Raw genomic sequence first — 24,007 nt, 5'->3', positions numbered from 1 at the left:
TTTACGTCTTTATGCATCTGCAAAGAAATTATATTTCTGAACATTGTTGAATTTCAAGTGAACTGCAGCAATTGTGGTTACAACCTCAAGGACAGAAAAAATAATAATGTTGAACCAATGCCATAAATTCTTCTCTGGTCTAGCTGTCTTTCCCTTGATCTGTGAGAAAGAAAGCCAAAAATATAGCAACTTTAGGTTTTATAATCTTTCATTTTGTCCTGATTATGATGCAGTAACTTTTGGTGGGGGTGTGGTGTGTGAGGCAAGAAAGGAAGAGCACAGTATAGCAAAGTTACCTTTATGAAAATCATGCTTGGGAACACAAAAGTCAGAGGAACAAGTGAAAACGATCCAAACAAGTTCACAAAGTCCCCCATGAAAGGAATAGCTGAGGTCACAAATGTGTTTGCTATGAAGAAGAAGGCTCGTAGGAAGAATCTGCGCTTCAAATTTTCTTTCGAGTTCATGGACTTATCGAGTTTGAGGAACTTGGTAACAAGGGCCTCGGGAATTGGTGCAACAAACATCTGTTGAGGTAAAAAAACTGAAGTTCAGTTGAAAAGTAAGTCTTATGCAGTGATATGTATGAGAACAGAAGAGAACATGCATGGTGGGAAGAATGAAAAGAACCCTAATAATAATTACACATTCATCATCAGTATATGGCTTACATGTTGGGAGACTATGGATTGTAGAAAGACAGCAGCATTTATGAGAACCTTAGCCCCTTTAGGACCACTTAACTCATTAGGAAGGTTTTCAGATACTTTTGAGCCATAAGTCCAGTTTCCCATGGGGACTGCATAGTAAAATAAGATCCCCCAACTAAACTGCACATATAATGCTTTCCTCATATTTGTGACTGCTGGCTTCTGCAGAGTTGACTTCATATACCGAAAAGACAAAAACATCAGAATTAGAATCTTTACTGTTTTTTGCACCATTTGTTTCTCACAGAATCTATTCTAGAGGTATGAACCTGTACTTCCGGTAGCAAGCCGGTGTTGCTGGATACGATTATAGCTGAATTTGCATTGAAGGCATTGAACAACCTGTCCACTTTGTTTCCGTGGATTGCATAATCTCTCGGTTTGTTAGTCTTCCCTTCAGAAGAAGAATTGCATGTGTTAGTAAGCGTTGTAAAATTCATGTATATTGTACTATTACAGTATTATTGGACATGAAATTATGAGAGGGTTGAAAATAAAAGAAATGGGAAAACAGAGGTTTTCTGGGTACCATCTTTAACCACCACCACCAAGAGTATGACAATGTAAGCGAAGGTGACGATGGTAGAGGCTCCCAGCCAAACTCTCATTGCAGAAATTGTTGGAATAAAAAATGCAAACATGAAGAATGTCACTCCGGTGATAGTGATGAACCATTGGAGCCTCAATGGAGAGTGACTGAATTCTGAGTTGATTTCCTGTTTGCAGAGAAACATATCCTTTGAACATCCGCCACCACTTCAATGCTCTAATTGCAGAAACACATACTCAGCATATTGAGTTAGAGCTTACCTTCAGTGCTCTTCCACCAAGGAGAATGAAACCCATATTTCCTAGAAGTAGGGTCACAAATTGTAAAACCCAAGTGAAGTAACGCATTTTTTCCCTTAAAAAACACAGGGTCATACAAAAATTCAAATTAAAAACACATCATATAATTTGTACTCAAGCATTTTTCGGTATCTTACGAGATGTACACACAGTATAAATATCCCATGAGATCTCTGTATCTGATGAACCTATGGCCATTGATGAAGTGAAAAGCAGCCAAAAGCCAGTTGACATAGATAGAAAAGAACCCTACAACCACCATGCATACACACCCCATGTCCAGCCCAATGGCACCAACATAAGATTTGAGAAACTCAAAATGTATCCACAATTGAAGCTTGTTGCCAGCATGAAGCCAACTTGTTGCCATGAATCTGAAAGCAAAGGATTTTAGAGAACTTTTGGGTGATTTGTGAATGGAAACTTATGAACTGAACATACCATGGCCAATGGTATGAGCAGATGGGAGGGAAAATTCATGATCTTGGTCACCCTTTATCTGGCCTTGTTCTGTGCTCCAGGCTTCTTTCTTACCTTCTCCTTCCATTCATATGAGATCTTATATGTTAAAAAGAAAATCTAAAATGGGTTATGATCTTTTTCTTCTCTTCTGTTAATGAAAATCAGAGATTGACAACAACTTTTTTGATGTGTAACATAAAATTTTCATTGAAAATCAGAACAATTGAAGAAAATGCATATCAAGATCCATATCCACATTCCCGCTTCGATATATGCAGAAAGACAGTTGAATTACGGGAGCTATACATATTACTACAGTCTACCGGAGTCTCCGGCCATAACCACACGTGCAAAGACAATCCATGCATGAAAGACAGAAATGTCAAGTTCAACTGAGATCTTGACCAAGGTCCTAATAGAATCAATTGGCTGCGTAGGTATGATGGATGTGCTACAAGTGCCTGCTTAAATAGCCCATGGTGTATGACTATCTGAAGAAAAAATTATTGTGTGTATTCGATACACCACGTCGGCATTGCATGAATATTTTTTTATTGTAAGGCATGATGACAGAAATAATATTTTCCTTTTGTAGATTTCCTTTGGTTACTTTAGATGTAAGCTCCCAAGTCTTCATGTGTCTGCAATAATTTACATGTCTTTATGTATCTGCAATAATTTACATGTTTTCATCATGTATCTACAATAATTTACTATAGATGAATATTTTTGAAATGTATAATGCCTGTAATAATTTACATGTCTTCATGTATCTGCAAAGAAATGATATTTCTGAACGTTGTTGACGATCAATCGAACAGCAGAAATTGTGGTCACAACAGCAAGGAGAGAAAAAATTACAATGTTGAACCAATGCCATAAATTCTTCTCTAGTCTAGCTGTCTTTCCTTTCACCTGTGAGAAAAGAAGAAAGCCAATAATATAGCAAGTGCTTGTACTTTGTCCTGATTGTGGTGTGGTATAGCAATATTACCTTGATGAAAATCATGCTTGGGAACACGAAAGTTAGAGGAACAAGTGTGAATGATCCAAACAAGTTCACAAAGTTCCCCATGAAAGGAAAAGCTGCTGTCACAAATGAATTCACCGTGAAAAGAAGGGCTCGCATGTAGAATCTCCTCTTCAAGTTTTCTTTCGTGTTCATGCCGGTTTCGAGTTTGAGGAACTTGGTATCAAGGGCCTCATGAATTGGTGCAGCAAACATCTGTTGACGCAAAAAATGATGGAAGTTCAGTTGAAAAATATAAGCCTCTGCATGAAAAATCAAATGTACAGTCACTATGATTTTAGTGTACCATCATCAGCATGGCTTACATGTTGAGTGACTATGGATTGCAGGAAAACGGCGGCATTTATGAGGACCTTAACCGAATTAGGACCGCTTAGCTCTCCAGGAAGGTATTCAGAGACAGTTGAGCCATAAGCCCAGTATCCCACCATGATGACTCCATAGTAAAACATCAGCCCCACACTAAACTGCAGATATAAAGCTTTCCTCATATTTGAAACTGCAGGCTTGCGCAGAGTTGACTTCACAGACAAAAAGCACGAAATATCAGAATTTTAAACTTTTTCTTTGGGGGTATATTTCTAGTGATTCTACCTGTATCTCTAGTAGCAGGCCGGAGGTGTTGCACACAATTATAGCTGAAATTGCACCAAAGGCATTCAACACTCTGTCTGCTTTGTTTCCATGGATTGCATAATCTTTCTTTGTGTTAGCTTTCCCTTCACAAGAATCATTGCATGAATGGTAAGCACTTGAAATTATGTATGGGACATGATTCTGAAATTATGAGAGGTTTTTAAATTAAAGAAGTTGAAAGAAAAAGGATTTTGTACCATCTTTAACTACTACCACCAAGAGTATGACGATGTAAGTGAAAGTGAGAACGGTAGAGGGTCCGAGCCACCTTCTCATTGCAGACATTGTTGGAATTAGAAATGAATAGATGAAGTAGGTCGCTCCAGTGACAACGATAAAGTATTGGAGCCTCAGGGGAGAATCACTGAATTCTGAGTTAATCTCCTGTTTGTTTGCATGTCCTTTGAACTTCAGCCAACTTATAATTCTCATTGCAGAAAGCATATAATTAATACAGTGTTAGAGTTAATTAGTAATACCAATACTAATTACCTTGAGTGCTCTTCCTCCAAGTAGAATCAAACCCATATTTCCAAGAAGAAGGGTCAAGAACTGGGAAACCCATGTGATGTAATACATTTCTCTGCCTGTGAAATACAAGACAGTGCAAAAACAAGAAAAAACACAATCAGTTTCCTCTATAAGTCAATCATTTGTTGGTTAAATATGTTGTAAATGAAACTGACCAAACAAAAGTCCCATGAGATCTCTGTATCTGATGAACCTTTGGCCATTGATGAAGTGAAAAGCAGCCAAAAGCCAGTTGGCATAGGCAGTATAGAACCCCACAACCAGCAGGCATATGATCCCCCATGTCCATCCCAAAGGCACCAACATAAGATTTGAAAAGCTCAATATGTACCCACAATTGAAGCTTGTCACCAGCATCAACCCAACTTGTTGCCATGAATCTGTAGGATTTTGTCATTCACTTTAAAGAGCATAATTCAACAATCCCATATAAGAAATTAATGCCTTGAAAACACAGACAAGAAATCAAATGACTTTCTTGCTTCTTTTAGAACTTGGTTTTAGCAAAAACCCAGATATGAAGAACAACAAAAGCAGAGGCCTTCAGAAGACTTGAAACAATTTGTTAAAATTAATACACATTTGTATGGAAAAATCTAGAAGCTTGAAGAAAGTGCTATAAGCTTGATGGGAAGTCGGCAACTACATGCAACGTTGGAGAATTATCTAGAGAAAGCCACACATATGTGGCTGGGGTTAATCTTCCTAAGTCGGTGGACCAAGGTATGGCGGCGGATCCTGTCTATAAATAGATCATACAAGGTGGTGCAAAAAAGCTACCCAACCCAAGTCATATGGGGGGAGTCCAACGAAAAGAACTCCCAAACTAAGGGAGAGCTAATAAGCTCACCCATCTAAGTGAAGGGCCAAATAGCCCAAATTAATCTAAGCAAGTGTGATGGCCGATAACCCAAAAAAACTGAGGCCAATTAGCCTACATAAGCTACGTATTATTCTCCTCCAAATATAATAAAATCACTTTGTTTCAACTATTGTCCTATTGTCCTAAACCCTTTTACCACATAAACCAACAACGATATTAGAGCATCACAAACACTCATCACACACCTCCTAAAATTTTACTAACACAATTGAACATACCATGGCCAATTGTATGAGCAGAAGGGAGGGAAAATTCATGATCTTGGTCACCCCTTAATTGACCTTGTTCAATGCTCAAAGCTTCTTTGTTGTTTGTTGTGATTTCTTCTCCTTCCATTGCAGCTACAAAGAATCTTAAACCTCAGAAGCAAGCAAGCAAGACAAAGCTTCTTATTATAAAGATCTATGTAAAGCCGTAGTGCTTTGAGTGCTTGATTTCCAATGTGAATCTTACTTATTTTATGAAGATCAAAGATAGCACTAAAAGTCAAGATCCAAATTTATCCCCACATGACCATTTCCCACCAAAATATATGTAGAAAGACAATTCATGCATTAAGGACAGAAATGTTACTTACGTAACCACATTGTCTTGATCATGATCCTTTTTATTGCATGGAGTGGACTCCATATCGTTGACTACACAGCCACTGTGCTGCAGAATGTTCTATGTGAAATATATGTAATATGTACTCAATCCTAATCAAGAGGCACCAATTTATAAATTTTAACTTGACATCAATTTCAAGTTGGAAACTTTTCCAAAATGCACAAGAGCTAAAGCAACCATTCATCCAAGTTCTCGCTCAGCTGTAGAAAACTGGCCTGCAGTTTATGATGTTATAGTTGATTATCATAATTATGATTAAGACAATGAGTGAAATGAAAGTTGACACCCCACCATTATGGTTCAAAACAATATATCAAATACCTTAATTGCGACAAAGGTCACTTCCTAAACCGCAGGATTCAATTTGATGGAAGACACGACAGGCACCAGAAAATTTCGAATGATTCAATTTCAAGTTATTAAATCAAAATCCTTAGTCTGGGATAATGTGGCACTTGCCTTATCAGTTTGCCCCACCATGTCGTGGAAGACATGGACAAACGCCCAGTAAAGTTCATACGATGCTGGCCAAACTCAGTCACTCACCCCAGAAAATTGAAAGAATTTATTATGCACACACGGTGTACTAGAGAAGTAAATGTCATATTTTACTGGACTAGACATTGTTGGCTCAAATGAAAGGTTTATATTTTTCTTTTTGATTTTTAGTGGTTCAATTTAGGCCCTAATAAGAAAAATATAAACCTGCCATGGCCATAGTAGGCCCATTGAGGTAAGCTCAACCCACAATTTCATCGAGTTGGGCCACCTCATATGAGAGAATTTGAAACAAAATTTGGTTCAGTTTCACAGCATTAATTTGCTTGAAATTATATAGCCCACTCTGTATTGTATTTCACTAATTCAAATCGTTTATTTTGTAGATACTCATTCAAAGATCATCTCTACAAAAAATAACTTAAATCCGATATCATTTAACTACTTAATTGAATTATTGAAATTTTAGTACTTTCTTGAAGCACGGTGTTCATTGATTTTGTAAGACACAATTGAATATCGAAACGGTTTCCGATTTGTCTAATTTTTTGCAAGAATGATCTATGAATATAAACTTAAAACATAGATGGTTTAAATTGTTTAAAAAAATTCGTAAGAAACCCTAAAAGTGTCATTCAAATAAAATTATTTAAGAGATCCCTCAATAGAATTAGACTATATATATTTACATGTACAGGTGCACACTTAGTATAGCAAGGGACATGTCATCATGAAACTCGGTCGGTGTGACGGTCTCAGAATTTTCTGGTCTTTGTTTCGGTGCGCTGCAACGTCGTCTGATATGATCTCCTGTTCTTCATATATGAATGTATAAAACCCCCTAGCTTGCTAGATCATCCATGATAAATAATTGAAAAGTTGAAGTTTGTGAAGCAACTATAGCAAAGATGATTGTCCCAAGCATCAAAGATGACTGCCTCATGGTCCGGGACAATGTTGTTCTGTCTCATGTTCCAAGAAACATAACTATCGCACCTGCAGCCGATGAGGCTGCTTTCATTGGAGCTTCTTCTTCAAACTCTAGCTTTCGTCATGTCTTCTCTTTTGGGGTCTTGAGTACGTGTAACAAATTTTGTATTGTTGACTATATATATACGTCAAACATTTGCTGTTTTTTTAAAGAATAATTTTGTGTGCATTGCAGGGGGTACAAGTTTATGTGTCTCTTCAGATTCAAGCTCTGGTGGATGATACCGAGTTTCAGAGATTCAGGCTGTGAAGTTCCAGCAGAAACTCAAATGCTCCTCTTGGAAACAAGAGAAAAATCCACTGTCCAAAATGGGCTATCTGAACCAACAACTGAGAACAGTTTGTACATTCTGTCATTACCAGTCTTGGATGGACCATTCAGGGCTAGTTTGCAAGGGAACACTGTAAATGAGCTTGAATTTTGCATCGAAAGCGGTTCGTTCGATTTATGCAACTTTATTTTGGATGTTGATCAATGCGGTTTTAATTTGTTCTGCCTTTTGATTCTATTCAATATTTCTGAGTTTTGTGGTTCGTTTATTTGTGCCTCGGGAGATCCCAATGTCCAAACCTCCCAAGTAACAGAAGCAATTTTTATGAATTCAGGAGACAACCCTTTTAAGCTCATTAGGAAGTCCATAAAGTATATTCAGTAAATTTTCAAAAATTAATTGATTTGAGATTTGTGATTATAATGTGCCAGATACTGAGAATGATGGTTCATTTTATGTTTTTAACAACTTCATTCATGCAGGATACTGGCAAAGCACAAAGGTACATTCAATCATGTAGAAAACAAGAAGGTATTTGAAATATATATGTATACAATTTCATGAAAAACTATGGAAAACAGATAGCCTGCTAAATCTGTTGTGCTTGAAATGGCAAATACCAGCACATGTGGACTGGTTTGGATGGAGCACCTGGGATGCATTTTATCATAAGGTCGATCCTCAAGGAATTGAGAAGGGGCTTAAAAGGCGAATTAGTTTCAAATGAAATAGACAGCTTTGATTGTTCAACTTGGTTATAGAAAAAAAAAAAAACTTAAGAACATATCATCAAATGAAATAGACAGCTTTGATTGTTCAACTTGGTTATAGAAAAAAAAAAAAAACTTAAGAACATATCATCATGTTTTTGTCTTTCAGAAGGAGTCATCCCCCCAAAATTTCTTATCATTGATGAAGGATGGCAGAACAGAGTAATGGCAGTTGAAGCTGAAGCTGATGAGACTGATTCACCTTATCATGCCACGTGAGACTTCTTTAAATAATTCATATTCTACCTCTTTGCTGACTCTGATCACGTTCTGCACCATGTTGAATTGTTAGATGATCTCATTTGCTCCAAATTTATAGGTCTGTGGACAGATTGACAAGCATAGAAGAAAATGATAAGTTCAAGGGCTTCCGGTCAGGAAAGTCATATGCTAATCTCCGTGAGTTTGCAAAGTTCATCAAAGAGGAATACGGACTGAAGTACACTCCTTGCTTTAACATTTGTTTTGACTCATTTGTGAAAAATGTACATGATTAATCAAAGATTATGAGTTAAAATGTAGATTAGTATATGCGTGGCAGGCTTTAATTGGTTCGTGGGGAGGGGTACTTCCAACATCTGAAGAAATGAGGAAATACGACCCCTGGATCAAACACATAGTTCAGTCCCCTGGAAACGTGAGCCACTTATCTGTACAACCCTTGACCCCATGGAGAAATATGGGATTGGCATGATTGCCCCCTCAAATATTTATAGGTTTTATGACGATCTTCATTGCTACCTTGCAAGTTGCAATGTAGATGGAGTTAAGGTGGATGTGCAAAATGTACTGGAACTTCTTGGTTCTGGTTATGGAGGCTGTGTCGCATTGATGAGGCGGTACCAAGAAGCCCTTGAGGAATCTGTTATAAGAAACTTCCATCGCAGTAACCTTATTTGCTGCATGAGCCTTAGCAACGACTACATTTACAGGTTAATTTGTTGAATCTTTGACATCAACAAAGAAAAAAAAGGAAAAAGTAATTGATCAGTTTTAATTAGATGAGTTGTGTTGTGTTGTGTTGTGTTGCTTTCAGCTCAAAGCAGGGTGCAGCTACTAGGGTATCCGAGGATTTCATGCCAATGGAGCCAACATTTCAGACCCTACATGTTGCTGCTGTAGCCTTTAACAGTCTTCTCATGGGAGAGATTGCTCAGCACCTAAATTAATTCCTAATTGTCTTTCTTCTGCATTTTCAGAGTGACCATTACACAGCTGAGCTCCATGCTGCAGCAAGGGCATTGGGGGGATGTCCAGTATATGTAAGGTCAATCACAAGTTAACTAGAAAGACTCCAATTCATCGATGCAATTTTCACATACTAATTTTCGTAGAACATGTGCAGTGACAAGCCAGCCAGCCATAATTTCAATGTTCTTAAAAAGCTTGTACTGCCTGATGACACTATTCTAAGGGCTAGATATGCTGGCCGTCCTGCTCGGGACTGTTTATTCAGTGATCCAGTCGTAGATGGGAAGAGGTAATATGGCTCTATTCTAAGGGCTATATATGCTGGCCGTCCTCCTCGGGACTGTTTATTCAGTGATCCAGTCCTAGATGGGAAGAGGTAATATGGTCACACCAAACCATAACAATTTATTTTTTTCCTTTTACATTAAGAGTTTTAATTTATCGTCTCACTCTCATGATCTTCACCATCTATTACATTGGTCCACTGCAGTCTATTGAAGATTTGGAATTTAAACAAGTTCTCAGGAGTCATTGGTGTGTTCAATTGCCACAGAGCAGGACAGTGGCCACCAACCGCCGGTGCTCCATATGAGCCTCTCTCAGAATCGACACCACTGCCTCTTTCCGGCCTTGTCAGCCCCTTAGATGTCGATTTGCTTGAAGAGGTTACAAATGAAAGTTGGAGAGGAGAGTGTGCAGTATATGCATTCTATTCAGGTCACACTGCCACCTTGTTTCAGTATGAAACTTGTGGCTACACATACCATTTTCTTAGAATCCAATCCTTATATGACATACAATAAACATCTTGCAGGTTCACTTTCTGTGATGCCAAAGTAAGAAAATTTTGAAGTCTCCTTGAGTGTTTTAGAATGTGAAGTTTTCACCATATCTCCTATTAGGGTCAGTCAACTATACTACATTTTCTCTATTCAGCTTCTTGTGTTGAGTTTTTACAAAGTGGACTGAAAATAGTGGTAAATTACAACAGGTGTTTGGTCCCTATATTCAGTTAGCCCCAATTGGATTGCTTGATATGTACAACTCAGGAGGAGCCATTGAATCTCTACATTGCAAAAATGAACTTTCGGAATGTGTCATGAAGGTCCGAATCCGAGGATGTGTCGATTTGGAGCCTACTCCAACAAAAAACCAAGGTTGTGTATGGTGGACAAGAAAGAAGAGTTTATAGTCTACAATGCTAATAATGGTTTGTTGCTACTTAAACTTCATGGCCAATGCAGTGTAAGAGAGATTGAAATTGTGTATTGAAAGTCTGCAGCTCCTGAGGGGCTTTAAACTTTGTTTGAAGCAATTTAAGTGTCATGTATTTTACATAAGCTTAATATTTCCATATTCTGATCCATTATATAAAATTCAGCTCATCCCATGTGATATGGTCTCGTGTTACATTTAGATGCTCCAAAACATTCTATAATCATTGAGTCATAGCTTGCAAGATGAATTGCTAAAACAGATCAACTGAGATATAATCCGTACCCTTTCATATGCCATTAAATCTCTTTTTATTCACTAAAAATGAAGTGAATGTCATTGGTTAGGAAGAGTGTTTGGGTGTAATCCGAATTACTCACGTGTTAATAAGCGCGAAAAAAGTGTTTGGGTGTAATCCTAATTACTCACGCATTATAATACAAGTGCACAAAAAAATTATTTACACATGATAATACCGAAAATTTTATTGATGCTATTAGATCCCCAAAAAAAAAATTTATTTTTTTATTTTTATAAATTGTAAAATTTTTAAAAGTAGAAAAGCAGTTGGGCTGGACTTCCATGAAGCAAGGAGTTAGATTTGGGCCCTTATATGATACATCTAAATCTGAAAGCCCGTACATGCTTTTATGTGCCCATAAAAGAAAATCTCCTTCTCGCTGTCTCTCTCTCTCTGCCGATAACCCCCCTTTCCTTCTACTCCTCTAGGACCTCTGCTCCACCCTTATCCTCACCCCCCTTCTCTAAAACCCTTCACTCCTGCATCTTCTCCGCTCAACACAGAAAATGGCTTCTGCAACCTCAAATTTGTTCAAGACCTTGTCAATAGCAGACTCATGTCTAGTCTCTTTACCCTACCTCTCCTCCACCAAAACCGCCAACTCGTTTCTCTCAGTCCCATCCAAACCCATTAAACTCCACCTCACGTACACTCATGCTTCACTCTTTTCACCACCTCTGTCCCTCAAGAACAAAACCCAGTTCTCATCGATAGTCTCTTTTGTGGCCCAGACCTCAGACTGGGCTCAGCAAGAAGAAGACAGCACACTTACCATTGACCAAGACGAAGGAGCAGAGAGTGGTGAAGAAGGGGTCTTTGCAGAGAGGGAAGAGGAGGCGAATGTTGAGCCACCTGAGGAAGCCAAGGTATTTGTTGGGAATTTGCCTTATGATGTTGATAGTCAGAAATTGGCTGAGCTCTTTGAGAGGGCTGGAGTTGTGGAGATTGCAGAGGTGAGTTTTAATTTCTTTGTTTCATAAAGTTTGTGTATTTGGGTTTCGATGTTGGTGTGAAATTTGTGAGGTTTAGATATGTGGGTGAAATTTTTTATTTCTCTTTTGTTGTTGTAGGTCATTTACAACAGGGATACTGAGCAGAGTCGGGGATTTGGATTTGTGACTATGAGTACTGTTGAAGAAGCTGATAAGGCTGTGGAACTGTTCAGTCGTTATGTAAGTTGTTTCTAAATTTCGTTTCTTTAAGTGGTTTGTTTTTATTGCTCTTTTGGTGATTTTGATTTTGTAAATTTATGGCATGCATACAAGATGGAATAAACTCAATATGAGTAATTACAATATTTTGAAAGATTAAGAAAATTAGGATAAATTATGTGAATTGATGGCTGAACAGCATGGGTTATGTTTGTGGAGGGTAACCGATAATACATTGTATTAGGGTGCTGGTGGTTTAACTCGAAAGTTGAGTGTAGCCGTGAGCAATTGGTTCTATATTCATATATCTAGTATGGGTTGTGGTAACCTTGAAGTTAGTTCGCAGAATTAGTATAGAACTTTTGATTATAGGAAAATGTGTCCTGAGAAGTGCTCAATAGGTTCTTGGAATGGCCCTGAGATTTAGTATAGAGCTTCTGATTATAGGAGAATGTGTCGTGAGAAGTGCTCAGTAGGTTCTTGGAATGTCTTTTGCAGTAAAGCATAATGCCCATAGGTAATGTCCTTCGCTTATTCAACTTCTGGTGCATACGAATAGAGTATTATTTAAGTGTACCGCACGCAATGTTCCATACTATTTTTCATTTTTATAAAAGCATTTGATGTCATATTTTAAGGATTGTGTTGATTGCTTCTAAGTTTTTTGTGTTTACTGTGGCGATAGGATTTAAATGGAAGGCTCTTGACTGTCAATAGGGCTGCTCCAAGAGGAACGCGCCAAGAACGCGCACCCCGTTCATTTGAACCTTCTTTTAGAATCTATGTTGGTAACCTTCCATGGAATGTGGATAATGGTCAACTGGAGCAGGTCTTCAGTGAGCATGGTAGTGTGGTGGAGGCACGAGTAGTCTTTGACAGAGAAACTGGACGATCGCGTGGTTTTGGCTTTGTAACAATGGCCAGTGAAAACGAAATGAATGATGCCATTGCTGCTCTAGATGGACAGGTATTAAGCGTTTACATTTTCAACCTTGATGATTCATTAGGAAAAGGGGATCCATCATTCGTGTAATGATGGACCAAATTCTTAGGTTGAATTGACATGCTTTAAATTAATTATGCTTGATATGGTTTGTCTGATTTTGCCTAATGGACTTGATTGATAAAGGGGTGAAAAACATAGTTGATGGAAATGTTGTATGGATTCATCGGTGCATCTTGGATACGATATAAACTATCTTACTTGAGTTGTCTTGTGCTGCAGAGTCTGGATGGAAGGGCGATCAGAGTAAATGTTGCGGAAGAAAGACAAAGGCGCAGCCCCTACTGACTTAACAGGGATGAAACCTAAGTTCTGGTTTTGGTTCCTTTTCCTTTAGATGAGATTGTGTCAGCTGTTTTTCAGCGAGGTTTTATGATTTCTACTTTACGAGTGTTGTTCTAGTTGGAAACGATATATAGCGTCCAAGTTTGACTCCATTAATTTTGGGGCACTACTGATGTGGTTGCTATTTTATTTTGATCAGCTAATGGAGCATTTGAACGTCATTATAATGAAATAGTTTCATTTGTATTTTATGTCAGTGGATGTAAAGCCTTGTACTTTTAGATTCTCTTTTGTAGCATGAAAATCAGAACCAACATTTCAGGTATAGCAGAAACTACATGCCTTATATTTAAGTCATTTAGCCACAAACAGGCAACAGGTTTGAACACCCTTGAGATCAAGGGAATTTACAGTGGCAAGGGAACAAGCTATACCAAAGCAAACCATTACTGCGAAGAGAAACCAGAAAATCATCTATGCACAAATAGTGAGCCAGTAGCAGGCCTCAAGAGCCTCGCAACTGAGCATCTTTGCTTGTGAGAGGAACATAACGAACTGAAGTTTCAGTCCGGACACTGATAGAGCCATCCAAGTTCTTGTCCACAACCTTCAAATCCTGGAATATGTTTCCCACTGGAATCACCATTCTGCCTCCGGGCTTCAACTGGTCAATAAGTGGTTGTGGGATTTCTGGTGCAGCTGCACCAACATGAATGGCATCATAAGGTGCAAATTCTGGCCAACCTAGCCTTCCATCTGCAACAATAATTTATCAAATCAATAAAACGAGTAATTAGCATTTGGCAGTAGTAAAATCGTGTCTTAAGCTGATGCATTTATTTTTATAGAAAAAGACCGGTATCATGGGTGGAAATACTTGAGCATATACTTCAGGTGAATGGCAGCAAAACTTTGGCAACCAGTGTATGGAGCTCAAATATGTTTAGTAAAAGTGTTATAGGCCTTGACTGGCAATTCCTTGAATCATATTGGATGAAAAACTGGTGTTTTGTTGCTGGTGCGCAACCTAAGCTGAGTGAGTTTTCATTACAAACTGACAAGATGCAGATACGCTAGAATCAAGGCATGATAAGTATGATTCCTCTCAGCACCCAAAAAGGACTAAGCTATTTCACTCCAACAAAAAAGAAATTATCAGAGGAAGTCCTAGAATATAGATTTCATGAACAGAACATGATTAAAGAAAGAAGAAGTCCAGAGAGACAGGGAAATTGAATGTGAGGAGAACACCAACGGTTTTTCATCTCCAAAACATTACAGGAAAGAATAATTCTACAAGCTTTCAAACATTTCAAATATCTTCCCAACTTTCCTTGAAGCCCAACAAGAATTGAATCCATTTTATGAATTTCTAAAACAACAACCCTCAACTCATATCATGGAACCAGCCCGCATGGGTACACACCATATTCATGCAAGTAATTTCTAAAACTAATCAGGGTGGTATACACTCTTTTCATTTAGCTTCAATAGAAAAATGATTTTCTTTTTCTTAGTTTCAATTTCAAAAGTGTAACCCTGGGTTTCAGGAAACATACCACCGACATGCACTGAGAGGGAACCTTCTTTCAATAACGGTGCTGCTGCACTTTTTTTAATATTCTCGATTGAGGAAGAAACCAACTCAGGAATGTGCTCTACACCAACTGCACGGCCTTGTGGCCCAACCATCAAGGCAAAACAAGCTGTCAAATATCCCGTCCCTGCAAAGCAAAATACAGTAAAGGAAATTCAGGATCTCTAGTACTGCCTTCAAGATGCAGCACAGCTAGTGCAAAGAATTCAGGTTTCCATAGATTCAAATGGTCAAATGTGAGTGACATTTCACTTCCAAGAATGTGCTAACTATAAAGACATAAACACATGATATTAACATGTTATAATAAAAATTCCATAGATAAGCACCTGAACCAACATCCAAAGCACGCATATTAGGCTGCAAATTCTCTTCCAACAACTGAAGGCATGTTGCATGCATATGAGGTGCAGAAATGGTGGCATTATAACCTATTGCCATGGGGGAGTCAACATAAGGTGGGGTCCCATCAGGCACAAATAAAGCTCTATCAATAGTCCCCATCACTTCAACAACCTTTTTGGAGCTAATCACTCCATAACTCTGCAAATTCTCCACCATTGCCTTGTTCTTCTTAACGCTACTATGGGACCAGAATTGCTGTAAATGATAGAAAATAATTACGAAAAACAAAGCTGTTCAACACTAACATATAACAGTAAAGCCCAAATTAAATTAAGCAACAAAGTAATTTAAATGATACACAAACAAGCAGAACCCTATTGGAATTTTGGCCATGAATGATCACAACCATCATTAATACCTTGTCTGGTTGCAAATCCAAATCCTCGACACTAGGATCAGTTATGGGTTGAATTGGTCCATCCAAGGCCCTCGGACAACAATACAATTGAATACCACCATTAACCAGGGTAGAATGAACCCCGATTAAAATGAAGACTAAAATTACTACAAATCCCTATTATTAGGGAACATAACCACATGAATCAGATCCTAGCATAATTAGCAATCACTAAAGTATATCATTACCAAAAACAAATTACCTTAAGCTCCAATGGGTTGATAAGCAAGTAGAAGTAACAGATTAATGAGACAAAAGATTAAATTTTTACATAGTTATCTATCTATAAGCTGAAAAAACAGATGCTCTGTTTGGATATAAGGAGAGAGAAAGAGAAATACCTCCATTCCGCGGAAGAGGGAGTTACCCGTGAGGAAATTAGGGTTTTGGAGGAGAGGACAGAAGGAGAGAGAGGTGGTGGGGAGAAGTGTGAGTGTGCGAGGACGAGGGCGATGACTATGGCGATGATGATGATGAGAGTGAGGAAAGAAAGAGAGAGTGGTAAAGGTTAAGAGGTGTTGCACAGTGGGCGCTGGATAGCGGGAATCATACGCTAAGCGGCCTAGGCCTACTACAGCACTTGTTGCTCTCGCTGGGGAGAGTAGCTTACGCATTTGCCACGCTTTCTCTACACCTTTCTCCAATTTTCCATTTTTCACTGCTTCACTTTACACTTGTCTTTGCCCTGCCCTTGCTTCCTACTCCCTCACCCGCCGACTCAAGCGTACCCCACACATTTGGGTCAAGCTAGTTGGGCCATTTTGTCCTTTTGTTTTGGGGCTGCACTTGTTAAAGCCCAAGATGTTGATAGGATTTCCCGGTCTAAAGTTTGACAGACAGTCCAAGAAAAAGTTTGATGCAATTACAAACCCGGGTTCGAATCTGGTGAAGCCCAAACCCGTTTGAAATCTCGTTTCCTTCGGTTCGGACATCGGAACTTAAGGTTTTTTGAAACGAGCTCAATTCGAAGGCTAGTTTTAAGCTTAAAACTTACCCGAAAGAACGAGATGTTAGGATCAATGCCTAACTGAACAAAGGTTAAGCCGAAAAGTCATACCAATACCCACGCAGTCAGGTATGGGTAGGTCTCTTTTCTTTTAGGTCATGCTTGACTCGACTTGACCTAAGAGAAATTTTGAGCATGGGCCAGCCCAATAAAACTTGTTTTACATTGTCCCCTGTTGCAAGCTGAGCCTGCCTCATTTGGTTCTTGGGCCAAGGAGGGAGCTGAGGCTTTTGCTTTCTGTTTACCACCAAGATTAGCACAGTAATTCTCTTGTCTCTCATCCATTTTGTTCCCTCGCATGTTAATTATACAAAACTCAAGGACCAGTCTTAACTTCTTAATTTTCGATCAATAAAGAGTCTTGGCTTCTTAATTACTAGTCTAGGTGAAGCAAGCATTGCTGACGAAAGCATTTAGATGGCTTAAGTATCACAAGCACATCAACTGAGTGATGTCCCTTTCTTTTCCCCTTTTGTCGAGAGTTGTCTCTTCACATAATTCCTTTCTTCAAGGAAATACATATCAGTGTGGGGTTGAAGCTCAGAATTTACTGTTTTTTTTTGGTCGAAGAATTTACTGTTTATGACTTGATAAAAAAAGGTTCATATGATTCACGCACCAGTACAAAAGTATGCAGAAAATAATGAGACATGATCCTACAAGGATTTAGTTTCTCTCAAGGACTTGATCTTTCCTAGAATAGGAAATCCTTTTACAAAAGACTGCTAATGGGAGCAGATTTTCCTGCCTATGTATATCTTTGTATGTGTACAATTTCCAAAAGAGAGGAAAGAAAAAGGGGGAAAAGAGTAAAGAAGTTTACACATAAATGATTAAAGAATGCCTACTGCCTAGTACTGGGGTTTGGATGCTTGGCAAAATTTTGATTTCCCAACCATTAAATTCTTGTTTATGGTTGTTGGTTGGGAATCAATGTCCTAAAAGATCTGGATTATGATAATCTGAATGATTAAAATTTACTAAAATGACTGAATTATACACGTTGGCATGGCCTCCACTATGTACAAGAAATTTTTTGAGCTTTGGAGTCCAAGCTATATATGCTTGTGTTTTAAACATATCAACAGTTGATAATCGTCCACACCCTGTACGTGTGAAATTAGTTTTTTCCTTCATTGGAGTGTTTGATAGATTCGTCTATTAGCTCTATTAATTTCCAAATATTACTTATGTATTTACTGAAAACCCCAAATCCAAGATGATGCTGCAGACTCATACCTTAGGGCCACCACAACTGTGTAACGAACCTTATGTTCTTATCCAGTATATGTCTGGCTTTAACTTTAATTAGACTCACCTTGCAAGCAAGGTACTTGTTCATAAGGCTTTAACTTTTATTCCATTCTTCTTGCTATTATATAAGGCATGGCTTCTGAAACTGTAAAACCACTCAAACCTATCATTTTCTCACTCTCTTAGGCATTTGAAGCTCCAAGATATGGCAAGCCAACAGCTGATAGCTCCTAAGCTGAAAAATGTGAATATGAGGGATAGAAGAACATCCCCCCAATCTGATGATAGTGCATTGGTGAGGCAAATTCGGGAGACTCATTCTCCGGGACAATCCCACAGCGTCGATGTCAATCAAATTCTCCAAGTCGTTGAGGAAATATTTCATCGTGCTACTCACAGCACTGCTGGCGTTCTAGTTGTATTTCCTTATCCCATTTGCTTTTGTTATACAATTTTGAAATTAAAAAGAACACTTTGTAACAGTTCTGTTTATTTTGGTCACCAATTGCTTTACTTGCTGTGTAGGGTACACGAGAACTTGCAGATACGGTGGAGGACAGGACCTCTTTGCCTAGTGTTGATGTCTTGTTCCACGGATTGTCTTATCTCATACAAAAGATCTATTGCGAGGTAGAATCTTTTTTGCTAAAGCTAAATGCTTTTACTCAAAGAAAAACATATACATTTCCGTTTCTTTTATAAAAGCATATGGTATGGCACTTCTCCTATACTGTTTCTGCATATGGGATGGATATATAGGAACATGTATGCTACAAATAGAAGTTTCGAATCCGTCTCTTTTATTCAAATTAATCCTGGAAACCATAATTTAATGTCTGAGGACTATGCATGTAGGTCTCCTCTTTTCTATTACATCCTTTCTATGCAAAATACAAATTAGCAATTAAGCAGAGTGTGTCCATGTAACGGCAGATAAGTTGCCAATGCTCAGGAGGCAGCGATGTTCATGCAACCACAATGGAGTTACTCAGGACCCTTTCAAACTATACATGGGAAGCAAAAGTGGTGCTGACCCTGGCTGCTTTTGCTGTGTACTACGGAGAATTCTGGCTTGTGGCTCAGCTTTGCACTACCGATCCATTAGCCAAGTCCGTGGCCATCCTGAAGCAACTGTCGGACATGGTAGAGCATGCCGCCTCAGTCAAGCCTCAAATTGAGGCAATTGACAACCTCATCAAGGCCGTTACCAAGGTTACCAAGAGCATTGTGGAGTACAGTGAGATGGTCAAGCTGCAGTCTCACTACATTTCAGAAGACACACCTCCACTGTCAATTGCCCTGGCACATATTCCTGCTGCTGCCTATTGGGTCATTAGAGGCATCCTGGCTAGTGCCTCCCATATTGCCATCCTCGCAGGCAGCAGACATGAGTAAGCCATTGGAAACCACAATGCATCAAATTCATTTCAAACTATACCTAAGCTAATAGCAGCTCCTTTTTTCTACTCATTTTAGGTACATTGCATCAACCACAGAGGTTTGGGAACTCTCAAGCTTGGCTCATAAGCTGAATAACATACATGAACACCTCACCAGTGAACTTGAGAATTGCCGTCGATATATTGGTAAGCTCTTGGATTTGCAAACTTTAGAACTGTGGACATGTACCTCTTAAACCAAGTCTAAAAATGATGAAAGTTTAACTTAGAAGTTAAACATATCTCTTGGCTGGTTTTTCTTTCAACTTTCACCTTAAATTTAATGAAGTACTGAACAAAATTCACCATATGGGATCCAGTGGCAAAGAGATATGATGAAGATTATGAGACGCTGAAACGCCTCTTCCAGGGACTCCACCTGGACAACCTGAAGAACTTAAAGGCACTGATTTCCCACAAGGATGATGCACAACCACTCCAAATTGGTACAACCAGGGTACTGTCTGCTTAAATCTTGTACCTTGCATTTCCCGGGTTTCGTATTCCTAATGAGCCATAAAACTGAATCATTTTATATGTTTCCATTGCCACAAGCAGTACAGTCTTGAAGTGTTGAGGAGAAGGCATGTGTTGCTGTTGATAACGGATCTTAGTCTGAGCAATGAAGAGATTGTGATTCTTGATCACATCTACAAACAACAGCAGAACAGGGCAGAAGTTGAGTATGAGATTGTTTGGCTCCCCGTTGTGGACGCAACCACTTGGGATGAAGCAAAACGGTTTAGATTTGAGGAGCTAAAGTCAAAGATGCCGTGGTACTCAGTGCACGACCCTCAAATAATTGAGCCACCGGTGATCAAGTTCATCAGAAACGATTGGCATTTTGACAAGAAGATGATTATAGTGTCCTTGGATCCACAAGGAAGGGTGTCCTCCCTGAATGCTGTCCACATGCTGTGGGTATGGGGCAATGTGGCTTTCCCTTTCACTGATGAGAAAGAGCAGGTACTGTGGAATGCAGAGAGCTGGAGACTCCAGCTCGTTGCCGATGGCATTGATCCAATCATACTGGACTGGGTAAGTGCTAGAAACTTCGGCATAATATGTTGACAGACTGTGAATCTGAACCGTACATTACATTCAATCGAGAGTACTTAAGTTAGATAACATTTTCGTACATTCATATGTATACATTTATTAAGTCAAAATTCATGAAGAACTAAAGATAATGTGGAAACTTTTTTGCTTTATCAGATCGAGAAAGGGAAATATATATGCTTGTATGGAGGTGATGATTTGGAATGGATTCGGAAGTTCACGGTGAGAGCAAAAGTTGTTGCAGGACTTGCTGGTATCTCCTTGGAACTGCTTTATGTTGGAAGAAGTACAGCAACCAGGGAGCGGATCAGGAAAGTGAACAAAGTCATTGAAACAGAGAACCTCAGCCGGTTCTGGCCTGATTACACATCCAATTGGTTCTTTTGGTCCCGAATGGATAGCATGCGGTGCTCCAAGGCGAAACACCACAAGACTGTAGAGAATGATGAGATACTGAAGGAGGTCATGACTTTGCTGAGCTATGATGGAAGTGACCAAGGATGGGTTATGGTGTGGAGAGGCTCAAATGAGACGGCCAGAGCCAATGGACAGCTCACTCTGCACACCTTGGATGAATTTGAAGCCTGGAAAAATAAAGCTGCTGAATCAGGCTTCGTGCCTACACTCAGTGATGAACTGAAGCAGCGCCACAAACCGCAGCACTGCACCCGTTTGATCATTCCAGGGTTCGGTCCAGACATCCCGGACAGAGTGGAGTGCGCAGAGTGTGGCAATGAGATGGAGAAGTTCTTCATGTTCCGCTGCTGTACCGATTGAGACATGTTGAGTCAAGCATGAAAAATCCATATTGGATCTTATGTTATATTAATTATGGTGCTCTTTCTTGAGAGAGCTAAATGTTTTAGTATGCATTAAGAATAAGTTTGTTTGTGTGAACTTATGAAATGGCTAGGACTCTAAGCGCCAGTTTGGGCTGTTGAGTCGGGGGCTAATTCGGCTGATATATATAGCTTATAAGAATGTAAAAATAATAGTACTTGAAAGACTTTTCAGTACTAAAATTACTATCACAATCTCTCTCTCTCTCTTCACTTTTCTACATTGTGTTGGTTTTTTTGTTAACCAGAAAAAAAAAAAAAAAAGTACACTATCCTCAACCCCAAAACAATAGGACAGGAGAGACATGTCATGGATAAAATTAATTTTTGTCCCTAGAATGCCTAGAATGAAATTCGCCATCAGCACCAACAATAGTCATACCATGTCATCGTGCTTATGCAGTAGACTACTTAATTACAGTTCTGTAAGCTTTGACTTTGATATATAACTGACCAGATCTTCCTTCATACATCTTGTAACTTAAATTATTTCTATTAAAAAAAATACTCACGAGTTTGTGTTTTGATTTATTTATGTTAAGGGCTCATTAAGTTCATGTTTAGGACAGCAGAGCGAAATCTCGCTATAAAGATTTGTTCATGATGCCATAATATTGCGTAGATCAAAGTCTAGCAGTTTGACTTTGATCGATGTTTTGGCAATATCTAAGAGGACTTTTGCAATTTTACATCCTACTCGACATTTTAGTTCCACAGGTAAAGTTTTATATATGAAGTAAATTGACTTCCCAATTTCTCTATTGATCATGGTTGATTATTTTAGGTTTTAACTCTCGTATTACCGCCTAGAACGTAAGAGTTAAATCTAAAATCTTAGCGAGCAACGATTATGGATGAATGGAAAAGAGGAAAAGAAAATAGCTTTCAGGTATATTAATCAACATTTTTCATTAAAAAATCAGATTTAACAATTGGCTTAATAATCTTTGTTATTTTTGGCTTAATAATCATCTATATTCACGACCGGTTGCTTGCGTTTATTTTGAAAAACCTCCCACAATAATGAAGTTTCTAAATTTTCTTATTGGGTTGCAATATGTGCCACGTGTTGGTGTAGGTGACTCAATACAAGTCATGATGTGTAAGTCCCATATTGGAAAATACCACAAATAATCTACATTTCAAACATAGGTGATCTATCCTAATTGCACCGAGGCATTTTGTGATAGAATCCAACACCTAGAAGTCCATTAGGCCTTCTCTATTCTAGGTGGTTAAGGTGGTAAACAATATCGATACATAGTTTGAACATGTTACTAACTTCTGTTTAGCCCAATGGTAAGTCAGGCACATGGGTCAAAAAAAAAATTAATTTCTATTTTTTATTGGGTAGGGAGGATTGATTCTATTTTTTATGGGGTAGGGAGGATTGAAGTTTCATATCAGAAGCCAAAAAAAGGATAAAGAGCATTTCAAGGGAGGTAGCGGAAGGGAGAAGGAAGAGGAAAGGAGAAGTCAAAATGCTTGATAGGTGGCATTATTTGATTGGATTGGGATAATAATCTGGTTTGTTGACCTGACATACCCGTGTCACGGAAGTTTTTCTCCACAGTAATGGACGATCCAAATTGGGACACACAAGTTATTGTCCTTGCTTTACCTACTCAAATGTCTGGCACAGGTTTTAATGGAAGCCTGGCCTGCCTGTTGAAAAATAATGCTCAAGATTTGGGATATAAACATATCTACAAGAATCGTGAATGAAAATATGAAGTTTAAAGCATCCGTAGTGGGGGGTGTATTTTCAGAGTTGTAAAGCCATTTTTATATTTTTTTTACACATTCGGAGGTTGTAAATATGATTTTTGCTCCAATAGAAAAGATGTAAATCTAGATGTGTATTTAATTTTGCTCACTTTTGTCCACTTTTTCTCACTTTTTCTCTTGTAGGACCCCACCTGCAAGGGATGTAAAAAAAGATGCGTATGTGCATCTAAATTTGCATATAACGATTGTGATGCAAATTTACAATCGTTTACACCTCCCTATTGCTGGTGATTCCGATCACAAATGGTGTATATTTAACATATACCTCATTATATAACCCCTCCACTGAAGATGCTCTTAGAATTATGAAGGAGCTCATCCATAATGTCAACAAACTAAAGAGTTGTTTGATAACCATTTCATTTTCATTTTTAAGTTTTCATTTTATTTTTTAAAATAGAAATTAAAAACATTTTGGTAACCGTTTTTGTTTTTAATTTTCAAACAAAGTAAAATGCAGTTTTCAAAATCAACCTTATTTTTTAAAACAACTTGAAATTGTTTTTAGTTTTCAAAACCTAACTTTACATCCATTTATCATGACAAAGGATTACGGTATATTTACATACTTAGTATAAATACATTTTTTTTTTTAAAAAGTCACATTCATTGAGTTATTATCATCTTTGGAGTAATATATGTGATGAGTTTAGAGCTATAAATGGGTCGGAGATGAATCAGATCACCATATATCTGATCCGATCGGATAAAAAAATATCAATCCAATCTGATTCGATAACTTCACGGATCATTCACAACTAAATCCATATTCGATTTGTTGGATTATCAGATATCCGATCCAATAATCCTATCTGAATTATTTTACCTAACAAGTTG

At 38.4% G+C, this 24,007-nt stretch overlaps 5 protein-coding genes and 1 pseudogene across 8 annotated transcripts; 3 read left to right on the top strand and 3 right to left on the bottom strand.

Moving 5' to 3' along the window:
• Nucleotides 1-9: 9 nt before the first annotated feature.
• LOC103338190 (proline transporter 1-like) lies at nt 10-2,106 on the bottom strand. The gene is made up of 8 exons (XM_089041887.1): nt 2,001-2,106; nt 1,697-1,808; nt 1,521-1,614; nt 1,240-1,426; nt 980-1,104; nt 672-884; nt 297-527; nt 10-159 (listed from the first exon to the last, which is right to left on the bottom strand). Exons 1-8 carry the CDS (start codon nt 2,104-2,106, stop codon nt 10-12), a joined length of 1,218 nt encoding a protein of 405 aa, XP_088898013.1.
• Nucleotides 2,107-2,593: 487 nt separating this feature from the next.
• On the bottom strand, nt 2,594-5,538 carry LOC103338191 (proline transporter 2-like). 2 transcript variants are annotated; one of them, XM_089041748.1, is made up of 9 exons: nt 5,320-5,538; nt 4,374-4,598; nt 4,180-4,274; nt 3,885-4,071; nt 3,646-3,770; nt 3,357-3,572; nt 3,016-3,246; nt 2,781-2,936; nt 2,594-2,690 (listed from the first exon to the last, which is right to left on the bottom strand). In XM_089041748.1, exons 1-8 carry the CDS (start codon nt 5,435-5,437, stop codon nt 2,787-2,789), a joined length of 1,347 nt encoding a protein of 448 aa, XP_088897874.1. In that variant the 5' UTR covers nt 5,438-5,538; the 3' UTR covers nt 2,594-2,690; nt 2,781-2,786. The 2 variants fall into 2 exon arrangements, with proteins under 2 accessions (XP_088897874.1, XP_008239600.2); XM_008241378.2 differs by having other exon boundaries at nt 2,594-2,936; nt 5,320-5,536.
• A 2,769-nt stretch (nt 5,539-8,307) lies between these two features.
• On the top strand, nt 8,308-10,771 carry LOC103338192 (putative galactinol--sucrose galactosyltransferase 2; annotated as a pseudogene). The gene is made up of 8 exons (XR_016128494.1): nt 8,308-8,455; nt 8,560-8,679; nt 8,763-9,172; nt 9,277-9,507; nt 9,586-9,720; nt 9,922-10,148; nt 10,246-10,334; nt 10,423-10,771. The product of XR_016128494.1 is annotated as a putative galactinol--sucrose galactosyltransferase 2 (transcript).
• A 560-nt stretch (nt 10,772-11,331) lies between these two features.
• On the top strand, nt 11,332-13,637 carry LOC103337967 (28 kDa ribonucleoprotein, chloroplastic). Its single transcript, XM_008241140.3, has 4 exons — nt 11,332-11,900; nt 12,018-12,119; nt 12,784-13,065; nt 13,324-13,637. The coding sequence occupies exons 1-4, from the start codon at nt 11,454-11,456 to the stop codon at nt 13,387-13,389; spliced, it is 897 nt and encodes a 298-aa protein (XP_008239362.2). The 5' UTR covers nt 11,332-11,453; the 3' UTR covers nt 13,390-13,637.
• Nucleotides 13,638-13,711: 74 nt separating this feature from the next.
• LOC103337968 (protein-L-isoaspartate O-methyltransferase 1-like) lies at nt 13,712-16,447 on the bottom strand. 2 transcript variants are annotated; one of them, XM_089041279.1, is made up of 5 exons: nt 16,127-16,447; nt 15,747-15,902; nt 15,313-15,583; nt 14,946-15,110; nt 13,712-14,142 (listed from the first exon to the last, which is right to left on the bottom strand). In XM_089041279.1, the coding sequence occupies exons 1-5, from the start codon at nt 16,397-16,399 to the stop codon at nt 13,892-13,894; spliced, it is 1,116 nt and encodes a 371-aa protein (XP_088897405.1). In that variant the 5' UTR covers nt 16,400-16,447; the 3' UTR covers nt 13,712-13,891. The 2 variants fall into 2 exon arrangements, with proteins under 2 accessions (XP_088897405.1, XP_008239363.2); XM_008241141.2 differs by lacking the exon at nt 15,747-15,902 and having other exon boundaries at nt 16,127-16,441.
• A 1,753-nt stretch (nt 16,448-18,200) lies between these two features.
• LOC103337969 (protein SIEVE ELEMENT OCCLUSION B-like) lies at nt 18,201-21,577 on the top strand. The gene is made up of 7 exons (XM_008241142.2): nt 18,201-18,463; nt 18,571-18,675; nt 18,979-19,436; nt 19,522-19,631; nt 19,805-19,941; nt 20,043-20,522; nt 20,700-21,577. The coding sequence occupies exons 1-7, from the start codon at nt 18,251-18,253 to the stop codon at nt 21,318-21,320; spliced, it is 2,124 nt and encodes a 707-aa protein (XP_008239364.2). The 5' UTR covers nt 18,201-18,250; the 3' UTR covers nt 21,321-21,577.
• The last annotated feature ends 2,430 nt before the right edge of the window (nt 21,578-24,007 follow it).

Source organism: Prunus mume, linkage group LG7 (genome assembly GCF_029339155.1).
Source record: "Prunus mume cultivar Tortuosa linkage group LG7, ASM2933915v1, whole genome shotgun sequence".
Taxonomy (NCBI): Eukaryota; Viridiplantae; Streptophyta; class Magnoliopsida; order Rosales; family Rosaceae; genus Prunus; species Prunus mume.
This window is presented reverse-complemented; position numbering and strand designations above follow the sequence as displayed.